At 58.9% G+C, this 12,103-nt stretch overlaps 5 protein-coding genes and 1 pseudogene across 6 annotated transcripts; 2 read left to right on the forward strand and 4 right to left on the reverse strand.

The window, feature by feature from the left end:
• Window position 1: 1 nt before the first annotated feature.
• Window positions 2-543, reverse strand: MSY001_1069 (annotated as a pseudogene). Its single transcript has 2 exons — window positions 454-543; window positions 2-421 (listed from the first exon to the last, which is right to left on the reverse strand). Coding segments are annotated over exons 1-2 (510 nt in total).
• A 291-nt stretch (window positions 544-834) lies between these two features.
• Window positions 835-2,133, reverse strand: PGA2 (Similar to MP88 of C. neoformans, predicted to be GPI anchored; the record flags this gene model as incomplete). The annotated part of the gene is made up of 2 exons (XM_018886173.1): window positions 835-1,623; window positions 1,666-2,133. The coding sequence occupies 2 exons, from the start codon at window positions 2,131-2,133 to the stop codon at window positions 835-837; spliced, it is 1,257 nt and encodes a 418-aa protein (XP_018739673.1).
• A 3,372-nt stretch (window positions 2,134-5,505) lies between these two features.
• On the forward strand, window positions 5,506-7,867 carry MSY001_1071 (uncharacterized protein; the record flags this gene model as incomplete). Its single annotated transcript, XM_018886174.1, has 6 exons — window positions 5,506-7,313; window positions 7,407-7,474; window positions 7,502-7,537; window positions 7,562-7,632; window positions 7,658-7,761; window positions 7,786-7,867. The coding sequence occupies 6 exons, from the start codon at window positions 5,506-5,508 to the stop codon at window positions 7,865-7,867; spliced, it is 2,169 nt and encodes a 722-aa protein (XP_018739674.1).
• A 91-nt stretch (window positions 7,868-7,958) lies between these two features.
• Window positions 7,959-9,199, reverse strand: MSY001_1072 (uncharacterized protein; the record flags this gene model as incomplete). Its single annotated transcript, XM_018886175.1, has 4 exons — window positions 7,959-8,991; window positions 9,020-9,096; window positions 9,129-9,142; window positions 9,193-9,199. The coding sequence occupies 4 exons, from the start codon at window positions 9,197-9,199 to the stop codon at window positions 7,959-7,961; spliced, it is 1,131 nt and encodes a 376-aa protein (XP_018739675.1).
• Window positions 9,200-9,597: 398 nt separating this feature from the next.
• MSY001_1073 (uncharacterized protein) lies at window positions 9,598-11,157 on the reverse strand (the record flags this gene model as incomplete). The annotated part of the gene is made up of 1 exon (XM_018886176.1): window positions 9,598-11,157. One exon carries the CDS (start codon window positions 11,155-11,157, stop codon window positions 9,598-9,600), a length of 1,560 nt encoding a protein of 519 aa, XP_018739676.1.
• Window positions 11,158-11,232: 75 nt separating this feature from the next.
• MSY001_1074 (uncharacterized protein) lies at window positions 11,233-12,099 on the forward strand (the record flags this gene model as incomplete). Its single annotated transcript, XM_018886177.1, has 1 exon — window positions 11,233-12,099. One exon carries the CDS (start codon window positions 11,233-11,235, stop codon window positions 12,097-12,099), a length of 867 nt encoding a protein of 288 aa, XP_018739677.1.
• Between the last annotated feature and the right edge of the window lie 4 nt (window positions 12,100-12,103).

The following is a 12,103-nucleotide window of genomic DNA, read 5'->3' on the forward strand; positions in this document are numbered from 1 at the left end:
GTTAACTACCGTTCATGAGCGTTTCTGCGAGCCCGGGCGCCAGTAGTGAGACAGCTCGACTTGAATCACCCACGGGTACTACCAGGAACCGGAGCAGCTCAAAAGGATCTGTTTTGTGCTTCCGCACGGACGTAAAGTACACATTTGCGACACCCTCGGGACCCTCGACCTGGAAGCTCATATCCACTTTGCCCTTGAGCGGGTTCACTATGCCGTCGATCCAGGGATCACCAAAAGCGCTGCGCTTTAAGAACACCGGCTCGCCAATGAGAGCGTGTACCTCAGGCGAGGAGCGCACGCGGTGCGAGACCATCCGCAAGACCGAGGAGCTCACGCGCTCTTTATTGTTAAGATAAGAGGAAAAGATATACCAGAACACGATCAGAGAAGCCCCTCCGAGAATATAATACGGCTTGTTATTCTAATGCATGTGTAAGTCATTCGACCGCGTACCGGTAACTTCGGGAGAGAACGCTTCACCCGTGTGACATGAGGATCCCATCGACCAGGCTGGACAGGGCGAGTCGAATATACACGTATCGTGCTGATAGGCCTGGGCTTCAAAGTAGAGGCTCGACCAAATATACGCGCCAAACGCTCCATGGTAGCCACCAGAGACGGCTCAAGCTAGCGCACGGGTCTAATACTCGCACGTGGCAACCGTTCGAGGCCTCCAATCTATTCTAGTTCCCACACAGCATAAGATCGACATAGGAACAGCATACAGTTGCTTCGCTATGTACACGATATCAATGTATTTAAACAGCGGGCAATATCTCAAGGGAGATGAGAGGTAAGGTAAATTTGCATGGACATGAATCACATCCTTCTTAATTAAATGAGAACGGCACCAGCCACGATAGCAGCAATCATTGCCGCCATCGAAGCGGTGTACGCAGGGGCGCCCGAGGCACCGTTGTTAGAGTTCTGGTTGTTCTTGCTGATGTCTTTGTTGTTGCCGCTGCCGCTGCCGCTGCCGCTGCCATTGCCATTGCCATTGCCGCTGCGGTTTCCGCTGTTGCTGCTACCGCCACCAGCAGCCGGGGCACCTGTCGCAGAAGGAGAACCCGAGTTGGCATTGCTAGGAAGGAGCTTCGCGGTGTCGATACCGTTCGCGATAGAGCTTGCAGGCTTGCAGTTCGACGAACTTGGCAACGACTGAGCAAGACTAGGAGTCTTCTCGCCCTCACTACCATTGGTGAACTTCTTCTTCTTGCCATCAGCGTCCGTGTAAACACCAGTCATGAATTGCTGGAAGGTCGACGTCGAACCATTGTCCAAAAAGAGACCCGGCGGGTAAGCAGGGTCAGCATCGCAAGAGTCGAATGAGTCGGGATCGTAGTTACCAGGCATGACCCAGGTGCAGCCCATCTCATCCAGCGTGTGCTGACATTCGACCTCCGGCTTAGCCTGATCCGAGCCAGCAATGCAAACACGGAAACACATGATGTTGTGGCCAATGTAGTTCATCCACTCCTGGTAGAATTCATCCTTACCAGTCACGTTCGAAGTGACGTTGCCGCCATGAGGGTTGCCTTCATTCGTCTGGCCATGCGGGTCAAGCTCACCGCCGGTGTCGTTTGACTTGAGACCAATACGCGTAAAGTCACCAAGAGCCATGATCTGAACATAGAGAGGTGTCTTCACAAAGTGTGCGGCAGTCACAGTACCATCTGGAATCACACGGGCGTTGTTACGGGGCTTTGTGCAGTAAGCCACAACACGCTCCTCCTGGTCGGAAAGGGGAACGTCAAGATCATTCGGACCGAAGGTGCACCAGTCGTCAATATTGTTGACTGATGCCAGCCTAGACAGCGATGTTTGGTTAATAGGTGTGTTCATCTGCGGGGTTTCGGGGTTGGTAGGACCATTGGGGTTCTGTGCAATCACGCCAGGGTAGTCATGACTCGGGTTACCAAATTGGAAAGGTGGCGACGGGGTCGACGCAGTAGCCTGTGCACCCAAAGCACTCATGGACTTCGAGAGAGAGCTTGCCATGGTAGGGGCATCGCTACCGGACGACGCCTGACGACGGTAGAGTCGGTTACCGTTGTCAGGGCGGTACACCATGGCAGCATTAGCTGCCGTCAAGAAAGCGAATGCGCACAGGATCGTGCGAGTCGGAATCATCATCGTAGATGAGAAGGGAACAGGGAGTGAAGGGGATGGGAAGGAAGCCCGGCCATCTTGTTTCAGTTTGTAGGCCCTATTATGTTTAGGTCCATCAGGCACGCCAGATCACCTGTGGGCTGTGCTTCAACCATTGGTTGACGTAAGCTCTATCCCTTGTGACAACGAATCAAGCGTGTTTGGCCGGCGCTGGAGCGCATATGCAAATTCCACAGGCGCGTCCCACGTTTTGGTCACGTGTATGATGTGAACCGTTGGTGAAGGTGCTCACGTGGTAGATACCGTCTCATCGTCAGAAGGATGGTCGTGCGCTTGCGCCTGGCGCGGCATGGGACGCGGAACAATCCCTTCTACCACATTGTTGCTATTCAGAATTCAAAGGCGCGCAATGCCCGTCCTATTGAAAAGCTAGGCGAGTACGACCCTGTGCCTCGCCCTGCGCGCCAAACAGCGCCTCCCACGGCCTATGCGAAATTAAAGAATGCACCAGGGTACAATGGCGATATCATCACATCAGGGATCTCCTCTCAGGTCCAGATGGAAAAGCACCTGGAGTGGAACGAGAAACGTATATTGTATTGGTTGAAAACGGGCGCTCAGCCAAGCAAACCTATGGCTCGTTTGCTTGACAGAGTATGTATTCACAGTGTGTGCGCTTACCGGGCAGGCTGGTCTGATCCCTCCTGAAAAACGCGATCTGTACAAAGGTCTCTTTCGTCAGCGTTTGACGAGTGTCGATGAGCCTGTGTCTTCGAACAAGCCAGATGCCTAGGCCACGTTCGAGTATGCGCCTAATCCCTTGGCTACAAAAGGAAAGTGGTGCGCAGTCTAGTTGCCGTCCATCAGTTCAAAAGGCAGTGGGTATCGATATCAGCGTGCCTATGGAAGACGGTTTGGCCCACGGCCGCTGTTTCGTTGTCTGTAGGTGTTAGCTTTATACCAGTCGATCCACGTACCCATCCGACGATCGGGCATTTTTGCCACTTTTCCGGGAACGGCCTCCTCGAGAACGTGGAGGCTTGTCCTTAGGGGGCGGGGCACCACCCTCCGCAGCCACCGGCGGACCCATTCCTGGCATTGGCCCAGGAGGTGGAAAGGGGAAAGGCCAGGACGGCACACCAACCGCACCAGCTGCCCAAGGTGGCATGGGCACGGGGGGCACAGGCGCATCGGGCGGTCCCGTAGACGCAGGGACGACCGGCACAGACGCAGGAGGCACGGGTGATTCGACCGTACTTTTCATCTTGTTCTTGAGATTTTGCAGTAGGGTACCCACCGAGGAAGGCACACCGGGTATCGGCGAGTCTGCACTGGCCACTGCTACCACGTCCATGCTAAAGGGACGGAGTTGAGGGCCCATCGTCATGTTTCGTGGTTCGCTTCCCGACAATGCAAATGCCACAGCGTAACCCTCCGGTGCACCAGGCGTTTCCGGGATATCGGCCGCGTGTGTATAAATGACCTCTGGCACCGTGTGCTCGCGCTCTTCTTGAACGCATTTTTCAATACTCTGGGATCCCTTTTCGGGCACCATCGGCGGGCTGGGAGGCAACAGCAGACAGGGCGGCATGTACCAGTCAATGTATTCTTCCATTTCAGCGTGCGCCAAACGGAACACGCCACCCTCTTCCATATCCAGTTGTCCCACTGTAGCGACACCACCCGGCACTTCTTCATCGTACACTGCGGGCTCAATCAACTTGACTGCGACAAGTGCTTCGCCGTCATGATCCCTCCAGCGCACCGACTTCTTTTTCTTCTTTCTTTCCACCTCGGGTTGAGGCGGCTTCGTGTCAGTGGCAGTTTCCGGCGGCGGTGTTCCGGTAGGCTGATCGATCAATGACATAAAACTGGCCAAGTCTTTGGTGGCGCTAGATGCTGCCGGCACGGTCGAACGCGCACTAGCTCGGCGTTGAGGCTCGCTGGGCTTTGCGTCTACCAATTGAGGCGAGCCCTTTCGGTCTGTCGGCGCCCCAAGTCGGGCACGGGCACTGCTAGCCCCTAGAAGATTGGCAGCAGGGCGCGCGACTGTAGCTGCTGTGGTACGTGCAGTCATGGTGGCGGAAGTCGGCGTCGCCTCGCCCTTGGCACGCTTTGATGCGGCATCGGACGCCACAGGCGCAGCTGGCCGCTTTGCCGGCATCGCCAGTGCAGCGGGCGACTGACTCGCCGTAGTCGAGCTAGATGGGACCAGTGCACTCCATTTATCCTTCACGGCATCTGCGAGCTGGCGAGCCTGCTCACTGCGCAGGCGCTTTTGGGCCCCAGTAATCAACTTCCCAAGACCTACATGGTCCTTGAGATGGTCCAGCTCAATAGGAAGTCGCAATAAAAGTTGCAGTAGAGGCACGACTACACTCGCGTACTGCTCACTTACATCCTGCACATCAGGTCTGCGCGGCGGCGTAGCATCGCTCAGCCAAGCAGCAAGCACCTGTCTGCCGCGGATGTCATCCGTAAAATGCCGCAGGTAAGCTGGCACACCCTTTTCCATCATCAACTGCACGACCTGAAGGCGTTCTCCGGGAGTGGCAGGGCGCACCTGCGCAGCCTCCTGGGGACCCTCAGTCAGGAGGGTAACAAGGGCACCAGCTGCTTGCGCAGGATTTTGTTCAATTATGTTCGAAGCAATGAGTCTGGGCACAGTTTGTGCCAGGTCATACTGGGACGACGGCACAGATGCCATAATATGTAGAGAGGGGCCTCGTGTCTGCATGTTAGTCTCAAGTACCTTGGCGCAGGCACTCGTCGGTGGCACAGCCAGATTCGCAAGTGTTTCGCTGCAAGAAGAAGCCCGTGCGATGCTCTCCCGACGTGCCTCCGGATAACGTACCCTGCTGAATGTGGATACAGTGCACCCAAACAAGGTGGTCAGACGCTCACGAGAGTCCCAATGTGTTCGATCAAGATGCCCCGATTTCTACAAGGGCACGCGTTCTATGACAAGCGCTGAATTCCACACCCCACCAAGGATCGCGAACGAGCAAGACGCTTGACCGCGAGTGACTACACACACAAACGGTGGTGGATGGAGTGCCGAAGGCAGACAGGAGCGACGAGGAATTATGTTAACCGCCGCAGCAAATCATGCTTATGCAAGCGGCGGCCAGCATGCTGGACGCCCAAGGTGGTGTCTCAGGCGCGCCGCCTCCTTACCGGCGCATTAGTTCAGCTCATAGAAGGAAGCGCTACCCTCGGCTCGACTATAGTTGGCATCTCTGCCTTGGCTGGGGCCGTGCACATAGGCCTGTTCGGACGACTCAGTGCTGACCTTCACCTCCACGAAGAATCTCCAGGTGGGGGGTCCCCTGGTCTCCGTTGCGTGTCGCATCTATGATCGGTGCTCTCCCGCGCCTTCCACGGCCACCTGTCGCCATGATTCGCCGCACAGCTATTTTTTCCAACCCAATATGCCGGGGCAAAGCCCCGGCATATCGATTCATCTCGTCCCAGTCAAACAAGGAGGCACAGCGTGCGTCGGCTCCCGAGCACCGCGTGCAATACAACTATGACATGTTTGCCCTGCATCCTAAAAAGGAGCACTACGAACTGCCTCTAGTCACGGCCAACGAACTCGCGTCTTCAAAAACGCGCCCACGTTCCGTGCGAATGCTGACGCGGGACTTCATCCATGACAGCCTCTACAACCCGCACTACGGCTACTTTAGTCGGCAAGCCGAGCTGCTGCCTTCGCAGAAGGGCGCGTCCCATAAAGCCCATCTAGAGGCAGCCTTTCCTTTCCAAGATATCAAGAATGAGACGGACTTTATGAAGGAGGTCCAGCTGAGGTACATGGCGTTCGAGGAGCGATTCCAGGAGGCATGCCGAGAGCGAGAGCGACGGCGCCATAAGAATGAGCCGACGTTGCAGGAGCGCATCGAAGCGCTCGCAGAGGCGCAGAAGCGCACACCGTGGGGCAGTGCCGAGCGTCTAGATCTGGCGCGGCAGATGGGGCGACTGCAGCGCGAGCAAAGCAATGCCAATGTGTCTGATGTCGAAGTGGATGCCATGGCGGCCGGGCAGGTATGGCACACGCCTACGCAGCTGTTTAGCCCCCATTACGGGCGCGCCCTTGCTCGCTACCTTGTTGCAGAGTACAAGCTGCATCTGTTCCCTTATCACGACCTGATCCTGTACGAGCTGGGCGGTGGTACGGGTACTCTAGCCAAGGATATTCTGGACTATATCGAGGCGCATGAGCCTGATGTCTACGCTCATACCCGCTACCGCATTGTGGAAATTAGCGCCCGTCTCGCTGAGCAGCAGCGGGCCAGACTGAAGCACCACGCTCAGCAGGGCTGCGTGGATGTGGTGCACCGTGACTTTCTGACCTGGAAGGAGGATGTGACCGAGCCGTGCTTCGTGATTGCGCTTGAAGTGCTGGACAACCTCACCCACGATGTCGTCCGCTACTCGACCGATGATCTACAGCCCTACCAAGGTCTCGTTTCAATTGACCATACGGGCGACTTTATTGAGCTCTGGGAGCCCGTACAGGACCCTCTGATCCAACGGTACCTCAAGTTGTTGTCCACGGTGCGGCCCACGGTGCTTCCCCCTGGCGCGCCGTTCTATTTAGGCTGGATTCCCCGCTCTTGGCGGCACATGCTGCACAAGAAGGTGCCCTTCTACCCGAACCTGACGGAGCCTCATTATATACCTACAGGGGCTCTGCAGATGCTGGATGTACTCAAGACCCGTTTTCCGTTCCACCGCCTCGTGGTCTCGGACTTTTCGTCCCTGCCCGATGCCTTGCCAGGTGTCCAAGGGCCTGTGGTGCAGACGCGGCACAATGGCACCATGATTCCTGTCACTACCTATTGTGTGCTACAAGGGTTCTTTGACATCTTTTTCCCGACGGACTTCCAATTGCTGCGTGACATGTACCTGTACTTGATGAGCCAGCCGGAGCCGGAGAACCCCACTCTCGACATGCCCGACGACTACTTCAGCTCAACATACCCGGATGCTTTCTATGCTGATGCTAGTGCGTCATCGGATGCGCTGTACGAGGACTACTCGCGGCCTCCGCGCCGCTCGATCGTATCGTCGAACATTATTCCTCCGCCTCTCATCAAGGACTCGCGCGAAACTAGGATCCTCTCCCACGCTGAATTCCTCACAAGGTATGCCGAGGCCAAGGCCACTGAGCTGCGCGACGGTTCGAACCCCATGATCTCGTGGTACGCCAACGCCAGTTGGCTTCTTACATAGCGGGTAGCCCCTCGAGTGCACGTGGCAGGACCTGCGCTTCGTCCACGCTCACCCACCTCCAGCGCGATGAACGCGCCGGCCGGAGAGCGTCCGTCCACGCTCGGGCGCGCCACTGTGCTCGCTGGCGTCGGTACGTCCTCTCCTATGTCTGACCCAGTCCTGTTTTTCCATGCTGCGTACTCGATCTACGAGTGTAGGTAAAGTTCCCTGACACCAGTCCTATCGCAGGGAAAGAGCCTAGATCTTGGCACAGGCTCGACGCAGTACGAAAACACGATTCCCTTGGATGTAGGTGGGCCTGTCTTACCGTCAGATGAGACTGGAAACCCTGGTGGCCTTTGCAGTGCTCGTGCTGGGGTGTGCGCTAACGGTCCCCCGGCTTCGTCCTATCGCCTGGTCGGCCCGGATGCGCGAAACGTGCGTTGGCAGCGACTAATGCAGATCGATCGACTGTGTGGATGCCCGGGCCGGGTTCGCCAATGTCCGCCATCGCGGCGGCAAGCTGTTTGGCATGCGCGAATAGGACTTACATCGGTCCTCGATCCGTGTGGGCACTGATCGTAGTATGGCCACTATGGAAGAGCTAAGTATTCCATGCCGCATCGTTAGAAAACTTAGAAGCACTTGCGGTGCACGATCGAGGGACCGGCTTCGTCGTACTCCTGCTTCGAGATCCACATCTGCTGGAAGGTCGAGAGCGAGGCGAGAATCGAACCACCGATCCAGACCGAGTACTTGCGCTCCGGCGGAGCCACGATCTTGACCTTCATGCTGCTGGGCGCCAGAGCGGTGATCTCCTTCTGCATACGGTCCGAGATACCCGGGTACATGGTCGTACCACCCGACATGACAATGTTACCGTACAGGTCCTTGCGGATGTCCAGGTCACACTTCATGATCGAGTTGTAGGTCGTCTCGTGGATACCGGCGGCCTCCAGGCCCAGGAACGACGGCTGGAAGAGAGCCTCAGGGCAGCGGAAGCGCTCGTTGCCGATGGTGATCACCTGGCCGTCGGGCAGCTCGTAGCTCTTCTCGAGCGCCGAGCTCTGGGCCGCGGTCAGCATCTCCTGCTCAAAGTCCAGAGCGACGTAGCAGAGCTTCTCCTTGATGTCACGCACGATCTCGCGCTCGGCCGTGGTCGTGAAGGGGTAGCCACGCTCCATGAGGATCTTGACCAGGTGCTCCGTGAGGTCGCGGCCGGCCAGGTCCAGACGCAGGATGGCGTGGGGCATCGAGTAGCCCTCGTAGATGGGCACAGTGTGCGTGACACCGTCACCCGAGTCCAGCACGATACCGGTCGTACGACCCGAGGCGTACAGCGACAGGACGGCCTGGATAGCGACGTAGAACGCGGGCGCGTTGAAGGTCTCGAACATGATCTGCGTCATCTTCTCACGGTTGGCCTTCGGGTTCAGCGGCGCCTCGGTCAGCAGCACGGGGTGCTCCTCGGGGGCCACACGCAGCTCGTTGTAGAAGGTGTGGTGCCAGATCTTCTCCATGTCGTCCCAGTTGGTCACGATACCGTGCTCAATAGGGTACTTGAGCGTGAGGATACCGCGCTTGGACTGGGCCTCGTCACCGACGTAGGAGTCCTTCTGGCCCATGCCGACCATCACACCCGTGTGACGGGGACGACCGACAATTGAGCTGGTCTGTGAGTGGGCAGTCGACGTACGGGAACACGGCACGGGGGGCGTCGTCGCCGGCGAAACCGGCCTTGCACATACCCGAACCATTGTCAATGACAAGCTGCTAGGTTAGCGAACCTGACGATGAGCACATACAGCAGCGACCTCGTCTGCGAGTGTTAGTACAGTTCAGGGAGGGAGGGCCACCGTCGCTACATACCTTCCATGGTGATGGTGGTGTTACAAGCGTCGTCAACACGAGTCGGTGTCGCACAATCGGGATCGCTGGCAATCGCTGCCTCTCGGGCTTTGTCAGCCAAGGCCAATCAAAGTCGGTGCAGGGACTCCGGCGGGCCTCTCCCGTCCCCCTGTCGGACGCTCATGCCACAGCCACGGGGACCTACTAGGCCACGCTCCAAATGCCGCCACAGGGCCTCAGGCTCGTGGTCTCGGCCGAGACTGCTGCGCTGGCACGCAGGCAGCGCCGATCACATGCAAGCCACGCTAGGCACGCGAGGCGTGTGCGAGGAGCCCCAGGCGCTGCCGCCGTCGTATCCCAACATCGCTATTACTTATACAAGAGGGCCGGTCTAGGCGCGGCATACTACGGGGATCGAGGTCTGAATCAGGCATCCTTCTTTTTCTTGTCCTTCTTGGCCTCTTTGGCCTCTTTGGCCGCCTTTTTGGCCGCCTTTTTCGCGGCCTTTTCCACATCGTCCGCCTTGGATTTGGACTTGGACTTGTCCTTCTTTTCCTTCTTGTCCTTCTTTTCTTTCTTGGCGCTCTTGCTCTTTTCCTTGGGCTTGGCGGGCTCAGCAGGCTCGTCGTCCTCGTCAGCATCCTCGTCAGCGTCGACGTCCATGAGGTCGCCGGCGGCCTCCTCCATAGCGGCAATCGCCTTGCGCATGGCATCGCTATTCTTCGTCGTAGGCTTGCCCGTCTCGTAGAAGGCGAGGCGCTCCTCGACCTGCATGTGCAGGACCTCGCCAAACTTGGTGGAGGGCGCGTCGGAGAAGCAGTCAATGCGGCACGCAATGCTGATCTTGTTGGCAAGGAAGCGCGACATGCGGCCCTTGTTCTTGGGCGCGGCGCGCGATATGGCCGACGCGTGATAGATCAGGCCGTACTTTGGCGTGTTGCCCTTCGTCTTGAGCGCGCGGAACAATGCCTTCTCCGCACCGAGGATCTGCACCGTGGAGGCGGGGTACTTGGCGAGGTTGGTCAGGGAGCCCGCGTGCGAGATGAGGCGGGCGCCGACCACTTCGCCGACGAGGGCAGACAAGTTCGGCGCGACGAGGTGCATCTTCTCGATGAGGTAGTTGTGCATGTTCTTGCGGTACTCGGCCAGCTGCACGACGCGGTCAGCGAAGTGCTCCATGTTGACCATGTCGAGCTCGCCGACCTCGGTGCCCATGCTGGCGCGGCTCGCATCGAGGACGTTGTGTGCGGCAGTCTCGTCGCCGTTCAGGATCTCGGTGAGCTCGTCGAGGTGCTCCTCGCTGAGGTTCTCCTTCGCCTTGATGAAGCGAGCAAGCTTGGCGTACGTGAGATTGTCCGGGACGATGCGCACGAGCTCGGGGAAGTGCCAGCCGTACCACTCGCGCACGCGCATGGCGAACGTGTTGACATCCTTGTCGAGCGTGTCGAGCAGCGCGATCGCCTGGATGATCATATTGTCGCTGCGGTTCACGTTGAACTTGACCTTGGAGCGCGAGAACGAGTGGCCGAGACCCAGCTGGGCGCGCGCGAGGTCGCCCTCGTGCATGCCCTTGAGGAGCTTCTCGGCGTGCAGACGCACGCCGCGGATGAGCTCCTGCGTCGTCTCGCCTGTGTCGCAGGGGATGCCGAGCTCCGCGACGATCGAGCTGGCGAGGTTGCGGTCGCACACGCCGAGCTCGACGCCCTTGACCTTTTTGCCCTCGGGACTCAGGTTGAGCGTGAGCAGCGAGCGGAGGTGGTCATTTACGACGCCCTCGGAGATGTCGAGGGCGCCCTGCAGCGCCTCGGGTGCGCTCTTGAACGGGGCGAAGCTGAGCAGCTGGACCATCTTGCCGAACGACGGCAAATCGGTCATCGCGTCCTGCACCTGCTTGGTCTGCGAGCCGATGCTCTCGACCTGCTCGACCTTGAATACCGCAAGGCCCGCGGCGCACTCGAAGAGCACATGCGTTGGCGTGCCGGGCATGACGTGCGGAAGGGGCTGGCTGGCTCCCAGCGGCCCGCTGGGCGTTTTTTTTCTGGTACCACGTGACGTCGGCCGATGCGGCGGCGGCGGCGGGCGGCGGGCGGCGACGCGTCAGTGCTCTTGGTCGCCATGTCGCGGAGCAGCTATGACCGGCACCTGACGATCTTCTCGCCGGAGGGTCGTCTGTATCAGGTGGAATATGCATTCAAGGCGATCCAGGCGGGTGGCATTACGGCTGTGGCGGTGCGAGGCAAGGACTCGGCCGTCGTGGTGACGCAGAAGAAGCTGCCGGACAAGCTGATCGATGCCTCGACGGTCACGCACCTGTTTGCCCTTACGCCGGAGATTGGGTGTGTGGTGACGGGCCGCACGCCGGACGCGCGTGCGCAGGTGCAGCGCGCGCGCTCGGAGGCGGCCGAATTCAAGTACAAGTACGGATACCCCATCACCCCCGACCTGCTGGCGAAGCGCCTCGCGAACCTGAACCAGGTCTACACTCAAAAGGCGGCGATGCGCCCGCTGGGCATCGCGATGATCCTGATTGGGCTCGACGACGAGCGGGGCCTTGCGCCGCAGATCTTCCAGATCGACCCGGCCGGCCACTATGTGGGGTACCGTGCGACGGCGAGCGGCGCCAAGCAGACGGAGGCGATCAACGCGCTGGAGAAGCAGTTTAAGCGTGCGCCGGCCGCGATGGCGCCGGAGGCCGCGCTTGCCGAGGCCGAGTCGATCGCGAGCCAGCTGAGCCGCGACGAGGTGCTCGACATGGCCGTGCACACGCTGAACACGGTGCTCGCGCAGGAGCTCAAGCCCAGCGAGATCGAGGTCGGCGTGGTGGGCGGCCCCGAGGCCCAGGCCGCCGACTCGCCGCAGCGGCGGTTCACGACGCTCGCGGAAGACGACATTGCACAGATTCTCGAGCGCCTCGCAGAGCGCGACTAGTACG

Source organism: Malassezia sympodialis, genomic scaffold (genome assembly GCF_000349305.1).
Source record: "Malassezia sympodialis ATCC 42132 genomic scaffold, msy_sf_4, whole genome shotgun sequence".
Taxonomy (NCBI): Eukaryota; Fungi; Basidiomycota; class Malasseziomycetes; order Malasseziales; family Malasseziaceae; genus Malassezia; species Malassezia sympodialis.